Source organism: Haliotis rufescens, unplaced genomic scaffold (genome assembly GCF_023055435.1).
Source record: "Haliotis rufescens isolate VD_foot unplaced genomic scaffold, xgHalRufe1.0.p SCAF_1, whole genome shotgun sequence".
NCBI classification, from domain to species: Eukaryota; Metazoa; Mollusca; class Gastropoda; order Lepetellida; family Haliotidae; genus Haliotis; species Haliotis rufescens.
Window position 1 is genome coordinate 1,974,635 of NW_025963779.1, and position 22,271 is coordinate 1,996,905.

A 22,271-nucleotide genomic window follows, 5' to 3' on the forward strand; every position below is an offset into this window, starting at 1 on the left:
ACCTAAGTAGTATGGTTCGCCACAGGGTGATGAGGACCGAAGTGGTATTGTTCGCCACAGTGTGACGAGGACCTAAGTGGTATTGTTCGCCACCGGGTGACGAGGACCTAAGTGGTATTGTTCGCCACTGGGTGACGAGGACCTAAGTGGTATTGTTCGCCACTGGGTGACAAGGACCTAAATGTATTCTTCGCCACCAGGTGACGTGGACCTAAGTGGTATTGTTCGCCACCAGATGACGAGGACCTAAGTCGTGTTCTTCGCCATCGGGTGACGAGGACCTAAGTGGTATTGTTCGCCACAGGGTGACGAGGACCTTAGTGGTATTGTTCGTCACAGTGTGACGAGGACCTAAGTGGTATTGTTCGCCACCGGGTGACGAGGACCTAAGTGGTATTGTTCGCCACTGGGTGACGAGGACCTAAGTTGTATTCTTCGCCACAGGGTGACGAGGACCTAAGTGGTATTGTTCGCCATCGGGTAACGAGGACCTTAGTGGTATTGTTCACCATCGGGTGACGAGGACCTAAGTGGTATTGTTCGCCACAGGGTGACGAGGACCTAAGTGGTATTGTTCACCCACAGGGCGAAGAGGGCCTAAGTGGTATTGTTCACCACCAGGTGACGAGGACCTAAGTGGTATTGTTCGCCACTGGGTGACGAGGACCTAAGTGGTATTCTTCGTCATAGGGTGACTATGACCAAAGGGGGATTATTCACCACTGAGTTACGAGGACCTAAGTGGTATTGTTCGCCACCGTTTGACGAGGACCTAAGTGGTATTGTTCACCACCAGGTGACGAGGACCTAAGTGGTATTATTCGCCACTGGGGGACGAGGACCTAAGTGGTATTGTACGTCACAGGGTGACGAGGACCAAAGTGGTATTGTTCGTCACAGGGTGACGATGACCTAAGTGGTATTGTTCGCCACCGGGTGACAAGGCCAAATTGGTATTGTTCGCCACCAGGTGACGAGGACCAAAGTGGTATTGGTCACCGCCGGGTAATTAGGACCTAAGTGGTATTGTTCACCACATGCATCACTGAGGGCGTTCCTCCACGCCGTGATGTTCAGGGTGACGAGGACCAAAGTGGTATTGATCACTAGCTTCATCACTGAGGGCCTTCCTCCACGCCCTGGTGTACAAGGAACTGACATACGGCCGTGTAGGACGGTATGAAAGGATGATATCAGTGCTAAGTTATAAATGTATGTATTGCTTATAAATCACACACGCAGACACATACATATATGATACATTAATAAGAGACATCGTGAAAATGTATTTTACTTCATCTATACATATCATTGTGAATTAGAAGTACGAAGAAATGTCTTTGTTTTGTATACCTCATTGATCATATGCCTTGTCTAGACTTACGACAACAATCTATATTCACTGTCAGAAACACCATTCTGTCAGTGTATTTTCTGTCTCTGTTCTGGTTCAGCGATGATCTCTGTATAAGCTTTGTCAGATAATGTCATTTGTGGTCAGTTGATAAACACGAAGTTTTAAACACGAACTGATCGTGATTACATGTCAATTTCCCCTGCATTCATCGTTCAGTATTTCAATATTTCATTTGTAAGAAAACCGACTCGTTAGGAACAGCTGGCTCGGTCATTGGGGCATCCAGCGGGTCTGACGGCATGTGGAGAACCTTCTTGCTGATGAACATCCTGGCTATAACAACAGCAGCTACAGCAGCAATAGCAACACCGCCTAACGTGCCGCCCACAATGGCGACGATCACACTTGCGCTTGGAGCCGGAGCCTGAGCCTGAGCCGGAGCCGGAGCCACACCGCCTAACGTGCCGCCCTTCGTTGTCATAGGTCGTGGCGTCACCGACTGTCCAGTCAGTGGGCGTGTTGGACGTGTGGTTTCGGCAGTTTTTAGGTCATTCATCGTTACTTGTTTGAAAGTTGCCACAGCTATGTTGGATTTATCAGATGCGTGATTGACTTCATCAAAGGTCACCAGGGCAAAACAGACGGTCGTCCAACCCACTGGGGTCTTGATCGTCATCTCCTCTCTGCTGTTGGCCGGTTTAGGCGCCATAAGTCCGGATATCATAGGTTGTGTCACCTTTTGGCACGACGAGAATTTTGTGCTCAGTTCTTTAGCAGTTTCTGCGATTCGTATTTCGTATCTGGAAGCTGAAATTTATATTAAGAATACTTATTTACGAAAAGAATTATATCTGCAAGAATGACAATATAATATAGAAATGTCGTTGGTTCGAGAAGGCAGCTAACTCTGTTTGCCTAATCGAAAATTCGAGGTGGGCACACATTCCAAACAAACTGCCCCTGTAATATGAACTTCGTCCAAAAACACTGTATCACGAACTTGCTTTTGTTTCTTTTTATCATTATAAATTATTTATAAATGTGGGTCAACCATCTTCTCGAAGCAAGGGAGTTAACTGACTATAAAAGTGACCTGTATTGACAGTTGACTCGGGAAGATGTGGGCCCACTAAGTGAACCTAAGCCTAGCGATTCACAAATGTGGGCCCACCGGTTCAGATCCCTATATCTATAGTAAACCCATATTTCAGAAAATGGTTATCAGTAAGTATTTAGTAAAATGTGGTTCCTCCTATTGTAATCACTATGACATAAATAGTGGGCCAAACGTTAGAAAAGTACAAATAAAGCAACCTAATGAAGCTTGGCGATATTCAAGTGTTGGTCCACTTGTTTTTTAACACCATATATGACGGGGAACTTGTTATCACATAATAATCACACTACGCCAACATCAATTGCAATATTTTTGTTCCTGACTTACAGATTATATTGTCAGTCGCAAAAAGAACACTGCTGAAAGCTGGTTTTCTTAGGCTCACAGTCTTAAGTAAACACATAGCTGGCTTTGCAGATGTAACTGAAGATATTAACCCACACCCTCCCCTTTCGTCAACTCAACAAACCAAAATATTCACCAGTGCCAACGTCGAGATCGTCCCCGGGGGCAGTCCAGGTCAAGGTCACTGTTCCAATATTTGCATTGAAAGCGACGACCTTGAAATCGGTGACTCTAACAGGGGGATACACGTCTTTTCCAGGTACAGAGCCAGTAACGTCCATGGCACCAGGAGACGTGGTGCGTGTGAAGTTGCCGGCCTCCACAGTTTTTACAGTTGCTGTGGTATCTAGTAAACACAGACAACAAGGCTGCAGGGTTACAGAGGACGCCTTGAGATATAAGGACAATTTACCATTATATTGAAAGTTCAATTCATTCGGTTACAATCTTTCAGCGCTTATTAATGAGTGCACACATTATGCTCTATTTGAACCACGACACACTGTGGGATCTCACCGACAAAAGAAAAGCGAACACCACATATATTGGTTAATATATGAAGAATGACCCATATGCAAGAGATATTAGATTGGCTTGACGCACAAACGAACATACTGGTATGTTGTGTAAACCGACGCTCATGAAAGCATCACATGTGACGTCAGAGATCCGTGACTCGAGATGTCCCATGTGTCTCGTGCAGGTTTACTGTGTAAAGTTTGGAAATCACATGCAGCATACCGTTATAAGAATAAAGACAGTCCATTGTAACATCTGACTGATTGTTAGTTTGTTATTAATTGGTACAATGTGGAAACATCGCTCCTTAAACTTAAACAAACTTCCCCACATGTTTGTATAGTTCTCATTTCTTTTGGCGGTGAGCATAGTGTACGAAATAGATAGATGCCTGAAATCATTGGATTCAATGTTAGTGTTTACGCCTCGGGTATTTAAGTGATCATTAAGGCGCAATGTATGCAGAAATGATGCCCTTATTGTGGCACAGATACAAACATACTGGGGTATCTGGAGTTGGCCCTCCCGAAGGCAGGACCCCCCTGAAGGAAGTAGCGTGTTTTGTGGGCGATAGTTCTCACGTCCACATCCAGGGAGTACCTCTCGTTGCCAGTGAACAGGGTGAAGTACACAGAATACACCCCGTCATCAGCCTTGTTGTCCGGCACTGGAACACAAGCATGTGACGGCCTCTCTCAATGTAGGGACATAGGATTGCATGGAATATGTTAATATGTATTATAGAAATGTATATTTTGTGGATAGAACAAGTGAATAAGTAATGCCAGCAAATGTAAGCAGTGACGTTGCCTCACTTGTATATTAAAGAAATTAGACGATCTGCTACACACCACCAAAACAGTAAACAAGAGTCATGTCGGAACATGTGCTTACACTTTCATGAACTCCGGATCGAACCTGGTCCTGTTATTGGTAGTAACTTAACATTTTCCATGGCATCGGAAAGACAAAAGCAATTAAAAGTATATATCATACAGGCACCTCGAGGCTGTGTGTCTATTACTTGTATCACTTCCAGAAGCCTCATGGTCAGTATATGTTGCTAGGTCCCTGAGTACCTCTACACAACCCTATACAACACGGCCATGTTAGAAACACACATAGGGACGTTGTGCAACTCCAAGCAAAGGCTGTACATACACACCCTCTCAATAATTACAGAGTACATAAATAACATATTACCCACACCCTCTCAATAACTAAAGAGTACATAAATAACATATTACCCACACCCTCTCAATAACTACAGAGTACATAAATAACATATTACCCACACCCTCTCAATAACTACAGAGTACATAAATAACATATTACCCACACCCTCTCAATAACTACAGAGTACATAAATAACATATTACCCACACCCTCTCAATAACTACAGAGTACATAAATAACATATTACCCACACCCTCTCAATAACTACAGAGTACATAAATAACATATTACCCACACCCTCTCAATAACTACAGAGTACATAAATAACATATTACCCACACCCTCTCAATAACTACAGAGTACATGAATAACATATTACCCACACCCTCTCAATAACTACAGAGTACATAAATAACATATTACCCACACCCTCTCACTAACTACAGAGTACACGAGTAACCTATTACCCACACCCTCTCAATAACTACGGATTACATATACACTACAGTTTACATACCCTATTACCCACAATCTGTTACAAAGACCTATGTTATACTTACACGTCCCCTTGTCCATAGGCTTTAACGTCACGGGAGGCCCAGAAGGTCGTTCCACCGTCACTGTTACGTCAGCATCAACGACGGGGGAGTATCCTTTTCGTACACTGACGTAGACGACAAGTTTAGTGGGGTTAGGTCCGGAGAGATCGGCGCCCGTGGAGGACAGCCAGGAAGTGATCTCATAGGGTTGTGTGTGATCCCCAGGTAGTGCCTTCACCACAAGTGTCACTATGCCAGGCGTCGGGCTCAACAACGAATAGTGCCATACTCCTGTCTTAATACAGAAACAAATGCAGCTGTCATGCTTGGCTTGGTGATTAGTGAAACGGCTCATGATTATATAAGTAATGAAGTATGATACTTGCGCTTTCTGGAAGTTGAATCTGACAATGTTGAGTTTGCTGTCGAGGGAATATTCAGGACTAGCTGAGGTATACTTGGTGCCAGTAGGGGACGTCAGGGTTACCTAAACACAATAAGGAAATGCATAAAACTAACTACATGTAGCTTCTCGTGGCAACACGGCTTTGTTAAATAACTTGAAGTATGAAGCCGCAATGGAGGAAACATACTCACCGTCACTGATGCTCCATGCGTGAGTGTAAAGACGAACATTGTGTCACTCCCAACTGTAGCGTCCATGGTGATGACGCCTTCAACGGGTGTCGTTGGAATTAAAGGCTTAGCTACTCTCATTATCTGAAATTAAACCTGAAATTACACTGGTTCGGAAACCATAGGAAATTGCCTTGAACCTTATCCTCCAAATCGAAGAAGCCGAAGAAATCAGTTAACTCGTAAGAACAGGATTAAATCGTTACAAAATGAATCACACATATTTGGGTCCACTCCATATACTCCCCGTGTCTGGACACAGACATCTTCACAATGAACAGGTAATGGAAAGGGGGACACTGTCATAAGTAATGCCATAGGAACAAAATCCGGGTATTCTAAGTTTCTGTCCCCTTGAGTTTGAGGAAACAAGTGAGACAATGCAGCGCATGGCATAATTTGCCTCCGACCAAGCTAGGCATCCAACACAATCCAAGCGCAAGAAAGTCGAAAAGGAATTGGGGTTGCTTAAGGCGATCGGTCTGACAAACATGCAGGACTAGTAAAAGTCAACTGTGTAAACTTTATTTGTAAACTCTGTCATTTTCTTAGTATATTTTGTGACACACAGTCTTGACATGCTGTCATCATGGGTGACTTTTACCGACGCGGAATGTATGACTACATACATGACTTGATTTGGCACGATGTCATCAACGTACCTCAATACGGACCCTGTGGGTACAGATAGATATGTCTTTCATCAACGTCTCGATGACGCTGTCCAGGACGGTGGAGGTGGCGTCCTCAGAGTAGTAGGCGTACTGACCACCTGACAAACAGAAGCAGGCCAGTAAGAAGACCTTTCGTTGCTTAATGAAATATCCCTTAGCAACAACTTCCAATCAATGGAGACAGACAGACAGACAGACAGTTAGAGAGAGACAGACAGTCGGACAGACTTGCCCCGGTGTAACTTGACTGACCTGTTTCATCAGCTAATTTCCCTATAGCCAGGGCAGCTGCACTACTGTATGCCACTGCATGTACCCGGACTCCTGCTTGGATCAGTTCTCCTTTCACATCAGCTACATAAGGGAGAACATTCTCCTCTCCATCTGTGATCAGCACTATCCTGCCTTCCTTTGACACACCTGCTTCCTGCAGCATCTGGGGGCAACAGTTAGTATTTCATGTGTCAAACCACATTTACAAAAACAACAGTAAGTGTAAGGTACGTCTTTCATCAGCACTAGTTTGACGAATACGAATTCTATATAAGATATAACATTCATGTACTTTCATAATTGTATGTTCTGTCTACCTGTTTAGCACGAAGGAGTCCTCTTCCAATCCCAGTACCACCCCGGTAGTCCTGCAGTTTCGGCAGCAGCTGGGACACCCTGTCTCTTTCAGAAGTTGCCGACAACGACGTCAGCGGTATTCTTGTAGGCACAATGGAAGAAAACGTTACCACGCCGACCTTTGTTCCCACGGGGAGGATGTCTCTGATGAGTTTGTCTGCTGTCTGACTTTGTTTGAAGTAGCGGTTGTTCTGAAAGACAATTCAATCTCCAAACAGTAATTCGCATTAAAAAAACTTGATAAATACAAGACAACAGTGGCAGTGAACTACACATGCCTATGGTGTCACTTGTACCAGAAACAGATACTGTGAGTAGCAGAGCTTGGTTTCTGGTATTTAACATTGATATTTGACAAACCGTACGTTAAGACCTAGAAGGAGTGGCTGAAACATTCTGAGCCTAACTAGGATGGACTGCATGTGCATTGATAGAGTTGGTTGTTCATAATTTTTCAACATTATTGACTCCGAGATCCACACATTTCTGTCAACGATGCTGGAAGTGCCAGGATCTCACTCTGTAGAACAAAATCCTTTCAACAGGCAGAGAAAACATGTGCTGAAAGCAGAGAAGGCTGGTAGGCTAGAAGTGCAGGAAGGCTTTAGATCCAGTGTTAGACGCCCCACTGATGACATCATCATCACCTGCATAATGCTTGAAAGATTGTTCTTTCTTCAAGTTTGGGAAGAGGTGGAAAGATCAGGTGGCTCTGCTTCAATTTTCACGAGAGAAAAGCTGCACTGTTTCTAATCAGGAGTCAGAAGCCGCAGAACCTAGTGTGCTGAAACCTTTGTCATGCCCATTTCATTCTTCCGATTGTTCTGAACTCTCCTCTCATGAGAGATGCCTACTCTAATTGCTATGTGACATATGGTGAGTGGTAAAGGAAAGAGCATCAAGCCCGAAAGTTGACATCATGTCTGCATGGCTGTCTGTTGGAGATAGACCTTTCAGTGACTTGATGACAGTACGGTAGCCAATTTTGTCCATTTTCATCAACAGAGAATTCCTATTCGCGTTGAGGCATGCAGAATTGTACAGCCAGATGTATGTAGTCCCAGTGTATCTAGTAAGCATAGAAAGTGGTGTACTTAACACAGGTAAACTGTTAGGGTGTACTATACGCCATCCGAACTGTTCAGCCACCTCTGTAGCATTGACGTCTCAACCTAAAACTTACCGATACCATTGAGCCGGAAAGATCCAGGACCAGGACAACGGGTCTCCCACAGACCTCCCCTCCGATGTGTGTGGTGGTCTTATCGTTGAACAGGACATTGAATGTAGGTCTTATTTCCGCCTCTGTCCTGTTGACGGGAGGGTTGGCTCCTCCCACGAAGTCTGGGTTCTCCAAGATGATGTCCCAGGTGCCCCTCCCCTCACACATCTTGTTATGCTGGTTCGGGGACAGGTCGTTGTGGAGGTAATCCGGGTCATTGGAATTACTCTCACAAAATGTAGTTACCTGCACATTAAAGAGCCAGATAGGGTATATTTTGGAAAGTTCCGATCCATAAGACACTGATGAAAACTAACACATTAATTGTTTATAAGAATGACGTTTCTACAGAGATTCCAGGCACCCAGTTCCCAGGCATGCTGCATATTACACAAATTCACGACATTTGTAAAGCACAAACTCCCCTTTACAACTGGAAGGTACTGATACCTACAGTTGCCCACTGGGACATAAATTACATCAGTAGAAATGTAAAGATCAACAGTACGCAGTAACAGCCAACTAACAGCAGGTGTCATCTCTGATTTTCAGTGGTCCATTCATATTATTTTCACACCTATTTTGCCCTTACGCCAAATATTAATCTGTTTCGGCGAATAATCTAGACTAGTTATTTTCTTGCAACGACAACTTATATTTGCATATGAATAATGAAACTCAAAGAACAGTATGTAGAATGTAGTATTTTGAGAGAGTATTTTGAAATTTTGGAACCCTCCCTTTTAAATTTGTTGGATCCGGCCTTGTTACTGCTTACCGATTTGACAAAGAGGTCATTCATGATGGACGCCCTGGCGGTGTTCCCGTCTATGTCCGTCAGGAAGTAGCAGTCGCTCCCCGGCAGGTGTGTCGCCGGATCGACGGTGCAGTTCCCTTGAGGATGACCTTTGATAGAGTATGTACACCCAGTTGGCATCAAGGTGTCGTCATCCAAGTAGAAGTTGGGGAATTCCGCGGTGTTCAGTCCATATTCATCAAACACTCCGTAACGGAGATGCGCGAATTCGTGGACGAGCGTCCGACCTGCAGAGCGTATTCCAAGCGTTTGTTTGTTATTTTATGAATACATTATTTCCTTAATAATCCAATCAAATTCACATGTCTACTTGGCCATATGGTAAACAGCATGGCATAATAGAAACCTGTTTTAGGCGGCTTTTAGCAATATTCCAGCAATATCACGGCGGGGGACACCAGAAATGGGCTTCACACATTGTACCCATGTGGGGAATCGAACCCGGGTCTTCGGCGTGACGAGCCAAAGCTTTAACCACTAGGCTACGCGACCGCCCCCTGTACGTAATAACATTTTACATGCTACATAATATGCCCATCAACAGCATTTGCCCCCCAAACAGCATCCGCCCATTCAACAACATCCATCCACACAACAACATCCGTCCACACAACAACATCCGTCCACACAACAGCATCCGCCCAAACAACAACATCCGTCCACACAACAGCATCCGCGCAAACAACAGCATCCGCCCATACAACAGCATCCGCCCACCCAACAGCTTCCGCCCATACAACAGCATCAGCCCAAACAACAGCATCCGCCCATACAACAGCGTCCGTCCATACAACAGCATCCGTGCAAACAACAGCATCCGCCCACCCAACGGTATCCGCCCATACAACATCATCCGCCCACACAACAGCATCCGCCCACCCATCAGCATCCGCCCATACAACATCATCCGCCCACACAACAGCATCCGCCCACCCATCAGCATCAGCCCAAACGACAGCATTCGCCCAAAACAACAGCATCCACCCAGCAACAGTATCCGACCCAAAATCAGCATCCGTCCTGACACCAGCATCCACCATACAGCAGCATCAGCCAAAACAACAGCATCCGCCCTAACAACAGCATTTGTCCATACAACAACATCTGCCCATCAAACAGCATCCTTCCATACAACAGTATCCGCCCATACAACAACATCCTCCCAAACAACAGCATCCGTCCATACAACAGTATCCGCCCATACAACAACATCCTCCCAAACAACAGCATCCGTCCATACAACAGCATCCGCCCAAACAACAGCATCAATCCATACAACAGACCCTGCCCATCATTGAGTGTTGATGTTAAACTTTGAACTGTGACAATGTCGCGAGATGAAGACCGATGGCCACCTACCTCCCTCGCCCCAGTTGGTGAGCCTGTAGTGAGGGTTGAGGATATACTCCGGGGTGAGGTGGATGTACTCCCCGGGGTCGCCACACCCAGCGGGCTGCTCCGTGTAGGGGTTGTTGCCATACACTGGGGACGCCTGGTCGATTCGGATATCTGCCTCTTCAAATGTCTCATCCTTCGCATTGGCCCAAGCTGGCTGTTTAGACCACGTGCCCGGGATAAGGAACGTGACACTACCTATGTAGGAGCGCTTCCTAGTTGCCTTGTACAGCGCGGTGGACGCATCGCTGATAATGCTCTGTAAGAAATACATGACGATCATATCATAGGAAGTGCCTTCCAACTTTGTTTTTCTACTGTGCAAACTGCAAGTTGCAAATGTTCTTGATTTTATTCTGCGTTCTGTACACATAGAACGGTGCATGACAGATGTCAAGCTTTGACAAAATAAGGATATGTTTCTCGGCAGACAAGACTAGTTCAGCTCGTACAACGCAAGAAATAAACCATATTTTATTTAAATTTAAAAGGCATTGCCCTGCCATCTGTTTTAGTGTCCATGTATCTAACAGTCAGGGTGAACCAACTCAGACTGACAATGCTGTAAGCGGTGTATTGTTGCAGGGGACACGCCCTAGGCACGACTCATGACATGTCGAAGTTGGTTAGTCTACTTGTTTTACCCACCCTCCCACCCGTAGGTTTTATATTTTCAATTGGACATTTGTCTTTATTAAGTGACCTTTACCCCCAAGAGGAATTGTTTGTTTTCAGGCCCGTATGACACTGGTGCTATTCTCAGTTTGATTTCCTGTTGGTTGGCTTTCAAGATGATTGCAATGTTCGGGGACTACTGGCCCATCAACCAAGGATCGGATGATGGAGTTTAAATGGGGAATTAGGCATCAAGACTTGTTTTTTTTGTTTATCGATGCAGTCAACTGTATGACGGTGGACCAAATTTGGACCAGACAATCCAGTGATTGCCGTCATGCGCATGGATCTACGTAATTGGGATCGGATGATAAGCATTAACCAAATCAGCGAACCTCACCACCCGATCCCGTTAGTTGCCTTTTACGACAAGAATTGGTTGCTGAAGATCGATTCTAACACGGGGAGGCATCAAGACGAGTAGGTAGGCAGATAGACAAATACAGACACAGACAGATTATATGTCCACGGAAAAGAATAAACAAGGTCAACCTGAGAGAGGTGGGCGCACAGATGAGAATCTGTGTAGGATGACGGACAGGCAAACAAACAAGGCCACACTGAGAGAGGTGAGTGTACAGATAGGCGTACAGATAGGCCTACAGATAGGCCTACAGATGGGCATGGAGTGAGGGAATAGACAACTAAGACAAATATTAGCCTCGGGACGTGTTCGAAATATTTCTCAAAAGAATAAATGCTGCTCTATACACCTTGCTTACCTTCATCTCGGAGATGAGGGTGAGGTTCTCTGGCACGCTGTCCGTCATCCTACACCTTGCTTACCTTCATCTCGGAGATGAGGGTGAGGTTCTCTGGCACGCTGTCGTGAATGGCTACAACGAGGTTGTCATATTTGTTGTTGTGGATGTTGAGGAGGGTGCTTCCAGTCGGGGAGAGTTGGAGAAACAGGAGGGCAATCAGCACGGCTGCTGAAGACATGACCCTGGGGGACAGAACACATGACCTGTCTGAGGAGACCATAGTAAATAAACAGCCCTTGGTGATGGCGCGAGGGCGCAACTGCTTGGTACAGTGCGGGACACATTAGTTGCAAATATACCCCGGAAGAAACAGCATATCTTATACAATCGGTCACAAAGGCATTTCTTGATTGCTTTCATGAAATATACACCATGGGAAAAATTAAGCACTGCTTACGGTCTAAAACCATACAGAAAGACAGACAGATAATACCACTGAAAATATTCCTCTTTTTTCATTTAAAATCAAAGCACACTTATTTTTGTTTACAAAGTGTCATAATCATTTTGAGAAACAGAAACAGAAATAGATTATTTGATGACATGTACCAATTGCCTCAGAGGTACAGGGTTTATGGCGGACAGCTACCAAAGTCAGATGTGGCAGATATGGTAGACAGGACGTATTTCTCAAAAGACAGAAGAAATTCCTATGAACTCTAAAACTATCCATTACACTGGCTTTAACTTAACCAGCAGAATGAATGTGACTTTGTGATATTAAGTCAAGTTTGCATACCACCCTGTACTGGGAACAAAGCATACATACCCCATGACTCGGCTCCGTTATGGATCGTACTATGTGTTTTCAGGGAACGAAATTACAGGGCCTTTTATAACGCAGTACGGCATGCTTAAAGGAGTATTCATTAACACATGAAAGCTTAACCCGACAGTAAAATCGATGAAAGCAACTATTACAACCTGATTAAGAAAATCATAAATAAACAGTGAACATGATTCAATTGAGAGAGAAAAAAAACGCCTCCATGTTATCTGCCTCGGTGGTGTCGACTTAGGCCGTCAACCTTGGCGGCTACGATAGATGTCAACTACACATGAGATTACCAGCAGAGCAACGTTATCAACGACAGTAACATAACATGTTTCAGAATGCCATGACACCAGTCTGATAACATCTGCCCTTGTTTAAATGCATTTTGTATTTCATACTATAACACATGTCATTATACAACAATAGTTCCAGGTGCGGTGAGGCAGCCTAGTGGTTAAAGCATCCGAAAACCCGGGGTCGATTCCCCTGGTGGGTATATTGTGTGCCATGTGTGGTGTCGCCTGCCATGAACTTGCTGGAATGTTGTTGAAAGCGGCGTAAAACCATACTCAGTCACGTGTGTTTATGTTCGTAATAGTAATACGAGAGGTAGGCAAACATTCTTAATTCTACAATGTGGTCGCTGAAATTAAACAACCATGGAAATTCCCGCAAGTGCAAGCGTTCGGTTTACGTTTGACAGACACGCTGGGTCAGATATACAGGATCACACTCTCCTATATCTGGTGACGGTTATTACTAAAAGAGTCGTACATTATATGTACGTCAGGGCGACATCAAGTTTCTGAAGCGTATAGGGTATTGGTTGTATGAAACCACGTGGGATATCCAGGCCGGCGAGGTTGCTTGGACATTATGGGCGGAACAAGACGGGTCAGCCGGACAAGCACCATGACGTCGTACAATACCGGTTGACGTTAGTTACACAATCCCGTCAACTCCACCTGCAGTTCAGTGAGGGGTTTGCTGGCGTGATTACGTTGTTGGTAATCCAGTGTTTCAATCTCCACGTACAACTAGTCTCGCTACTTTTAACATATACTGACATGAAGCTATATAGGAACTACAATCATGAGCGATACATTTGCACGGTGCCGAGACGACAAACTAAGTTATACGAAAGAATATGTTCCCACATCGGCAAACAATGATGTTGTTCTTAGAAACTGTGAAATGCATAAATGTGTTGCATTGTCAGATATATCGATAAACAACGATCACGAGCCGATTGTCTTATATGAGATGACCAACATTATGTACAGCCTCCCAAATTTTAATAATGATGACTCCCTGAATAGAATCCTACATCGACAATGTCGGACAAGTCAATTTTACGAACTGGTGGGTTAAGTTTGGTATTTCCCGCATATTCTCACAATCCTCACGTCGATTATCTGTACCTTTGCTCCTAATATCGATATCTCTCCCACTTTTGGATGCGATCGTTCAGACATTGCGTTTATCTGTGCAGCCCAGCTACATCTATAGGGAACATCTTAGTTGTCACTTCCCTCTCAAAAAATAACGTCGTCCAATATATGACGTCATGAAGTTGCAAGCGCATATTCGATTGACCAGAAATGACGTCTTGATAGAACAATGTTTTATCGTGAATTAAACCACGCTTCGTTCTTCACAGCAAGCTATCATCCCCGTTGGTATTCCGGGTTAGATTAGATCCCTAGCAACCTCTGTTTGTCGTAACGCAATGAGTTGGGTGGTACAACTCGGTTACTTGATAGATTGCCAGCTTGTAATAGAAACAAATGAGTTTTACTCTTTATAATTACACCTTACACAAGCTGATTCTATTCCACTTATAGACATGTGGTTTCGAGGTTTCTTGTGGTTGGTGTTGTCAAATAGTGGAGACAGTGAGACCTAGGCCTGAATCGTCAAAGTCGCTTGCGTAATTCCATTAACTGCTTGAGCACGGTCAACCCTCTGTAGAACGTTAACATATTTACAAAAAGGTATTACTCCCTGCCTTCCATGAAATCCCATGCAACTCTCATGCCTTCATGTTTCTGAACGGGTGGTCAGGCTCGCTGATTTGGTTGACACATGTCATCGTATCCCAAATGTGTGGTTCCATGCTCACGATGTCAATCACTGGATTGTCTAGTCAAGACTCGATTTTTTACAGACCACCGTCATATAGCTGTAATATTGCTGAGTGCGGCGTTAAACAACAACAACAACAACAAACACAAATCCTAACTGTCCTGATCTCTAATTAAATACTTCATGGAATGAAACTACATTGACAACAATGAGCATCACTTACATGGCAACTGGGAGTAATTACGTTATCAAATGCACCATTTTTCAGAAGCAATTAACAGGCATGCGACTAAAACCTGAACTAATGTCATATCTGTTTACTAACATTTTGTTTGAGATGGAACTGGAGCCATACAACGTTACTAACATCGCTTCAAAGGTTTAGACCCAGGAAGTATATGTAGCAGCAACGCTAGAATGTATATAACGTTTGTATTACCACGAATGTCAAATGTAGGTCAGTGTTCTTCATTTTCAGGTCTGTTGATTTGCCTGCCTGGGTTACCGCCTGGGTTACAGCCTGGGTTACCGCCTGGGTTACCGCCTGGGTTACCGTCTGGGTTACAGCCTGGGTTACCGTCTGGCTTACAGCCTGGGTTACCGTCTGGGTTACCGTCTGGCTTACAGCCTGGGTTACCGTTTGGGTTACCGCCTTGGTTACAGTCTGGGTTACATCCTGGGTTACCGCCTGGGTTACAGCCTGGGTTACCGCCTGGGTTACCGCCTGCGTTACCGCCTGGGTTACCGCCTGTGTTACCGTCTGGCTTACAGCCTGGGTTACCGTCTGGGTTACCGCCTGGGTTACCGTCTGGGTTACCGTCTGGCTAACAGCCTGGGTTACCGTCTGGGTTACCGTCTAGCTTACAGCCTGGGTTACCGTTTGGGTTACCGCCTGGGTAACAGTCTGGGTTACATCCTGGGTTACAGCCTGGGTTACCGTCTGGGTTACCGCCTGGGTTACCGCATGGGTTACCGTCTGGCTTACAGTCTGGGTTACAGTCTGGGTTACCGTTTGGGTTACCGCCTGGGTTACAGTCTGGGTTACATCCTGGGTTACCGCCTGGGTTACAGCCTGGGTTACCGCCTGGGTTACCGCCTGGGTTACCGCCTGGGTTACCGCCTTGGTTACCGCCTGGGTTACCGTCTGGCTTACAGCCTGGGTTACCGTCTGGGTTACCGCCTGGGTTACCGTCTGGGTTACCGTCTGGCTCACAGCCTGGGTTACCGTCTGGGTTACCGTCTGGCTTACAGCCTGGGTTACCGTTTGGGTTACCGCCTGGGTAACCGTCTGGGTTACATCCTGGGTTACAGCCTGGGTTACCGTCTGGGTTACCGCCTGGGTTACCGCCTGTGTTACCGTCTGGCTTACAGTCTGGGTTACAGTCTGGGTTACCGTCTGGGTTACAGCCTGGATTTCCGTCTGGGTTACCGCCTGGGTTACAGCCTGGATTTCCGTCTGGGTTACAGCCTTGGTTACCGCCTGGGTTACCGCCTGGGTTACAGCCTGGGTTACAGCCTGGATTTCCGTCTGGGTTACCGCCTGGGTTACAGCCTGGGTTACCGTCTGGCTTACAGTCTGGGTAACCGTCTGGGTTACCGTCTGGGTTACAGCCTGGATTTCCTTCTGGGTTACAGCCTGGGTTACCGTCTGGCTTACAGCCTGGGTTACCGTCTTGGTTCCCGCCTGGGTTACCACCTGGGTTACCGTTTGGGTTACCGTCTGGGTTACAGCCTGGATTTCCGTCTGGGTTACAGCCTGGGTTACCGTTTGGGTTACCGCCTGGGTTACAGTCTGGGTTACATCCTGGGTTACAGCCTGGGTTACCGTCTGGGTTACCGTCTGGGTTACAGCCTGGATTTCCTTCTGGGTTACAGCCTGGGTTACCGTCTGGCTTACAGCCTGGGTTACCGTCTTGGTTCCAGCCTGGGTTACCACCTGGGTTACCGCCTGGGTTACCGTCTGGGTTACAGCCTGGATTTCCGTCTGGGTTACATCCTGGGTTACAGCCTGGGTTACCGTCTGGGTTACCGCCTGTGTTACCGCCTGGGTTACCGTCTGGCTTACAGTCTGGGTTACAGTCTGGGTTACCGTCTGGGTTACAGCCTGGATTTCCGTCTGGGGTACCGCCTGGGTTACAGCCTGGATTTCCGTCTGGGTTACCGCCTGGTTTACCGCCTGGGTTACAGCCTGGGTTACAGCCTGGGTTACCGTCTGGGCTACCGTCTGGGTTACCGCCTGGATTTCCGTCTGGGTTACAGCCTGGGTTACAGCCTGGGTTACCGTCTGGCTTACAGCCTGGGTTACCGTCTGGGTTACAGCCTGGGTTGCCACCTGGGTTACCGCCTGGGTTACCGTCTGGCTTACAGCCTGGATTTCCGTCTGGGTTACCGCCTGGGTTACAGCCTGGGTTACCGTCTGGCTTACAGCCTGTGTTACCGTCTGTGTTACCGTCTGGGTTACCGCCTGGGTTACAGCCTGGATTTCCGTCTGGGTTACCGCCTTGGTTACAGCCTGGGTAACCGTCTGGGTTCCCGCCTGGGTTACCACCTGGGTTACCGCCTGGGTTACCGTCTGGGTTACAGCCTGGATTTCCGTCTGGGTTACCGCCTGGGTTACAGCCTGGGTTACCGTCTGGCTTACAGCCTGGGTTACCGTCTGGGTTACCTCCTGGGTTACCGCCTGGGTTACAGCCTGGGTTACAGCCTGGATTTCCGTCTGGGTTACCGCCTGGGTTACCGTCTGGCTTACAGCCTGGGTTACCGTCTGGGTTACCGTCTGGGTTACCGTCTGGGTTACAGCCTGGATTTCCGTCTGGGTTACCGCCTGGGTTACAGCCTGGGTTACCGTCTGGGTTACAGCCTGGGTTACCGTCTGGGTTCCCGCCTGGGTTACAGCCTGGGTTACACCCTAGGTTAACGCCTGGGTTACCGTCTGTGTTACAGTCTGGGTTACAGTTTGGGTTACCGTCTGGCTTAAAGCCTGGATTTCCGTCTGGGTTCCCACCTGGGTTACAGTCTGGGTTACCGCCTGGGTTACAGCCTGGGTTACCGTCTGGGTTCCCGCCTGGGTTACAGTCTGGGTTACCGCCTTGGTTACCGCCTGGGTTACAGTCTGGGTTACCGCCTGGGTTACAGTCTGGGTTACCGCCTGGGTTACAGCCTGGGTTACCGCCTGGGTTACAGCCTGGGTTAAAGCCTGGGTTACAGCCTGGGTTACCGTCTGGGTTACCGTCTGGGTTACCGTCTGGGTTACCGTCTGTGTTACAGTCTGGGTTACCGTCTGGCTTACAGCCTGGGTTACAGTCTGGCTTACAGCCTGGGTTACCTTCTGGGTTCCCGCCTGGGTTACAGCCTGGGTTACCGTCTGGGTTACCGTCTGGGTTCCCGTATCTTGGGATACGATGACATGCATCTACTAAGTCAGCGAGCCTGACCACTCGATCCCATTAGTTACCTTTTAAGGAAAGAATGGGTTGCTAAAAAACCTATTCTATCCCGGATCTTCACGGGCTAGGGACATGTGAATGGGAATATGGCAACATGTGAAGAGGAATATGGGGACATGTGAAGGGGGATATAGGGACATGTGAAGGGAAATATAGGGACATGTGAAGGGAAAAATAGGAACGTGGACGTGTGAAGGGAAATGGCATTTGAAGGGGATTATAGCGACATGTAAAAGGGAATATAAGGACGTGTGAAGGGGAATATAGGAACATGAGAAGGGAATTATAGGGACATATGAAGGGGAATATAGGGACATGTGAAAGGGAATATCGAAAAGACTACAAAGTTTTCAGACTACCAAGGCATAATTGGTGAACATCAAGGAGGGTTTAAGAAAGATCATTCAACTATTGATAACATTTTCATTTTGCAAGCTATTATACAAAAGTATATCACTCGCAAAAAAAGAAAAGTATATTCCGCTTTTATTGATTTTCGAAAAGCATTTGATATGGTTGATAGGAGTAAGTTTATGTATATTTTATTGCAAAATGGTATTTATGGCAAGTTTTTATGTATTATCCAGAGTATGTATAATCATGTTAAAGCAAATGTAACATACGATTATGGCAAGAAAATTACTGAGTATTTTGATAGTTCATGTGGGGTAAGACAAGGTTGTACTCTTAGTCCAGTACTGTTTTCTTTGTTTATCAACGAATGAGTTATATGTTTGGAAAGTAAATTCCAGGATGGTGTTTATATCTCGGAGGAAAAGTAAAATATAATTGCCCTGTTGTTTGCCGACGATTTAGTACTTGTTGCAGACTGCATTAAAATTAGAAAAACGTCTTGATGAATTACATTTATACTGTGATAAATGGGGTGTGGATATTAATACTGAAAAGAGTAAAATTATTGTGTTTAAAATGGGAGGACCCTTGTAAATAAATGAGAGAAGGTATTATAACGGTGAACGTATGAATACGGTTAACACCTATAAATATTTGGGACTTGTTTTCACTCCCAAATTAATTTGGCATAAGGCCTGTAAAACTTTATGTGAGCAAGCAAGCAAAGCACTTTGGTCAGTTAAAATCGTTATAAAGACGTTATGACATTTTGGTTACAGAAGCATTCTTTATATTTGATAAAAAAAAGGTTCCGATATTAATGTATTGTGCTGAGATTTATGGATGCCAAAAATGGAATACGACTGAAATTGTTCACCGCAAATTTTGTAAATGTTTACTTCACACGGCTATTTTGCGAATGAGTCCAAACAGATACCCATACCAGTGTTATAAAATGTTAATATCTATTGCTGATAGAAACGTCCTAACTGGGCATCGCATATCAGACTTTTGCTAAGTCGTTATTGTTTTGGGGATGCATGGGCTGCACAAGGCGTTGGCAATGCAGAATTATTTGTACATATGTTCAGCGAAAGAGATAAAGATTGTTCATTTCAAGATTGGCATGCATCTCTAGGCAGCAAGACCCTCTCTTTCTATAAACTGCATAAATCTTATATCGTTTGTGAAAAATATTTATCAAATATTAAGCATTGTGAATATAGGAGGCTAATAACCAAATTTAGATGTGGACAGAATACTCTTGGTATTCAACTTATACGTAGGGGTGTTGCTAATATTGAGGAGGATGCCGTCTTATGTAAAAACTGTCATGTATTTTAGGATGAACTTCATGGTATATACAACTGGCCCCTTCATGCAAGTTGGCGGGCAATGTATATCCCAAAGACAGTTAATCATAATCATTTTTGTTTAGAAAGACTCTGTCATACGAACACATATGACCTGTGTTATATCAGCTCCACTGGTTACTGATCAACCAGAGAATTCAGTTCAAGATTCTGTCATTTCAGCTTTAAATGCAGACTGCTCACCAGTCTTCTGATTCAAATTCGTCAACCGCCAAGACAGTTACGATCAGCACAGGAACAGCGACTGGCCATGCCAGACACAAACCAAACACATTGGCTGAACGCTCTGTCTCTGTTGCCACCCCCAGTCCAGGAACTGTATACCACTCGAGCTGAAGCAAGGACATACTCTTGATACCTTCTGACGTCAACTTAAATCTTTTTCTCTTTACACTCATTGACTTTTCAGTGCCTGTATTTTCCATATCTTTCTGTAAGCGCCACCGTGTGCAGCTGGGAGGCTAGGCTATGCAGGTGCATTATTATATCACAGAACTGTAACAAGGCGCCAGCAAGTGTAGCGAGCGGTCTTCTACACCAAATCAGAATCCGTTGTTCAGAACGTGCAGTGAGATAGTTGTGTGTGGATGACATTGTGTCTTAAGATTTACAATTTATAAAATGTACATCCAAGCAGAAATTAAAATGATTTTATATATTTAGCCCTGTCTTATTTAACATGATGACTTATGCTGAATGTGACCACAAATATGTTGTTGCAGGTGACATTTGGTGGAGAATTAAGGCTGGTGTGTTTAGCTTCCTGTACTCGGAAATGGCGCTGGATGAGGTTGATAAACTTAGTGATTTTATTGCTGCTTTAAGGCCAGGTGTAAATGTACATGGACTAGCTGTGGAAAACTTGGTTAGTGCACTATTTATACATTTCACAAACTAAGCATTCGGAGTAGTCTCTCTTGTATATGTTTTACCTGCTCGGGATCAGGCGCAGGCCCATTGTAAAGTGAGTTCGTCTTTTCGTTATCACCAAGAAGTTGTTATTAAGACTAGTATATTAGTATGCAAAAGAATCCAGGGATAGAAAAGTTCCCCAGCATGAATCGGGTGGTCGGACTCGTCGGACTCGTGGTACATTGTCGTCGATTCCCCACAGGGATGCAATGTATGAAGCGCCCTGAGACTGGTGGAATATTGCAAGAAGAAGTGTCAAACCCAACTCACTCACTCACTCACCCTTCTCCGCTTTAATCTGTGCTTAACCCATTCCCCGCTCTACAAGTCAATATTCATCCCCTTCTCTGCTCTACAAGTCAAAACTCATCCCATTCTCCGTTCTACAAGTCAATACTCACCCCCTTCTCTGCTCTACAAGTCAATACTCATCTCCTTCTCCGCTCTACAAGTCAATACTCATCTCCTTCTCAGCTCTACAAGTCAATACCCATCTCCTTCTCAGCTCTACAAGTCAATACTCATCTCCTTCTCAGCTCTACAAGTCAATACTCACCCCCTTCTCCGCTCTACAAGTCAATACTCATCTCCTTCTCAGCTCTACAAGTCAATACTCATCTCCTTCTCCGCTCTACAAGTCAATACTCATCTCCTTCTCGGCTCTACAAGTCAATACTCATCCCCTTCTCGGCTCTACAAGTCAATACTCATCTCCTTCTCCGCTCTACAAGTCAATACTCACCCCCTTCTCCGCTCTACAAGTCAATACTCATCTCCTTCTCAGCTCTACAAGTCAATACTCATCTCCTTCTCCGCTCTACAAGTCAATACTCATATCCTTCTCGGCTCTACAAGTCAATACTCATCTCCTTCTCGGCTCTACAAGTCAATACTCATCTCCTTCTCGGCTCTACAAGTCAATACTCATCTCCTTCTCAGCTCTACAAGTCAATACTCATCTCCTTCTCAGCTCTACAAATCAATACTCATCTCCTTCTCGGCTCTACAAGTCAATAATCATCTCCTTCTCAACTCTACAAGTCAATACTCATTCCCTTCTCCGCTCTACAAATCGATACTCATCTCCTTCTCCGCTCTACAAGTCAATACTCATCTTCTTCTCAGGTCTACAAGTCAATACTCATCTCCTTCTCCGCTCTACAAGTCAATACTCATCCCCTTCTCGGCTCTACAAATCAATACTCATCTCCTTCTCAGCTCTACAAGTCAATACTCATTCCCTTCTCCGCTCTACAAATCGATACTCATCTCCTTCTCAGCTCTACAAGTCAATACTCATCCCCTTCTCCGCTCTACAAATCGATACTCACCCCCTTCTCAGCTCTACAAGTCAATACTCATCCCCTTCTCCACTCTACAAATCGATACTCATCTCCTTCTCAGCTCTACAAGTCAATACTCATCTCCTTCTCAGCTCTACAAGTCAATACTCATCTTCT

The 22,271-nt window shown here is 45.3% G+C and overlaps 2 protein-coding genes across 3 annotated transcripts; both read right to left on the reverse strand.

Annotated features, from left to right (window-relative positions):
* Window positions 1-1,275: 1,275 nt before the first annotated feature.
* LOC124147041 (calcium-activated chloride channel regulator 3A-1-like) lies at window positions 1,276-12,696 on the reverse strand. 2 transcript variants are annotated; one of them, XM_046517642.2, is made up of 14 exons: window positions 12,636-12,696; window positions 11,889-12,048; window positions 10,392-10,686; window positions 8,994-9,259; window positions 8,177-8,461; window positions 6,954-7,184; window positions 6,616-6,799; window positions 6,352-6,461; window positions 5,651-5,773; window positions 5,436-5,540; window positions 5,075-5,348; window positions 3,841-4,005; window positions 2,956-3,165; window positions 1,276-2,164 (listed from the first exon to the last, which is right to left on the reverse strand). In XM_046517642.2, the coding sequence occupies exons 1-14, from the start codon at window positions 12,638-12,640 to the stop codon at window positions 1,578-1,580; spliced, it is 3,000 nt and encodes a 999-aa protein (XP_046373598.2). In that variant the 5' UTR covers window positions 12,641-12,696; the 3' UTR covers window positions 1,276-1,577. The 2 variants fall into 2 exon arrangements, with proteins under 2 accessions (XP_046373598.2, XP_048251091.1); XM_048395134.1 differs by lacking the exon at window positions 12,636-12,696 and having other exon boundaries at window positions 11,825-11,926.
* A 2,854-nt stretch (window positions 12,697-15,550) lies between these two features.
* On the reverse strand, window positions 15,551-18,138 carry LOC125372555 (S-antigen protein-like). Its single transcript, XM_048382950.1, has 3 exons — window positions 18,052-18,138; window positions 16,888-17,610; window positions 15,551-16,786 (listed from the first exon to the last, which is right to left on the reverse strand). The coding sequence occupies exons 1-3, from the start codon at window positions 18,136-18,138 to the stop codon at window positions 15,551-15,553; spliced, it is 2,046 nt and encodes a 681-aa protein (XP_048238907.1).
* Between the last annotated feature and the right edge of the window lie 4,133 nt (window positions 18,139-22,271).

What these genes read in the sequence shown, in the direction of transcription:
- LOC124147041 (XM_046517642.2), bottom strand. An exon ending in TCAACTTCCAGAAAGCGCAA is followed by an intron (nt 5,349 to 5,435) that starts GTATCATACTTC and finishes TTCTGTATTAAG; the next exon opens with ACAGGAGTATGGCACTATTC. An exon ending in GCCTATGGACAAGGGGACGT is followed by an intron (nt 4,006 to 5,074) that starts GTAAGTATAACA and finishes CTTGTGTTCCAG; the next exon opens with TGCCGGACAACAAGGCTGAT.
- LOC125372555 (XM_048382950.1), bottom strand. Translation starts at nt 18,138, where the DNA reads ATGCATGTCATCGTATCCCAAGATACGGGAACCCAGACGGTAACCCAG. An exon ending in CCCAGGCGGGAACCCAGAAG is followed by an intron (nt 17,611 to 18,051) that starts GTAACCCAGGCT and finishes GCTGTAACCCAG; the next exon opens with GCGGGAACCCAGACGGTAAC. An exon ending in CCCAGGCGGTAAACCAGGCG is followed by an intron (nt 16,787 to 16,887) that starts GTAACCCAGACG and finishes CCAGACTGTAAG; the next exon opens with CCAGACGGTAACCCAGGCGG.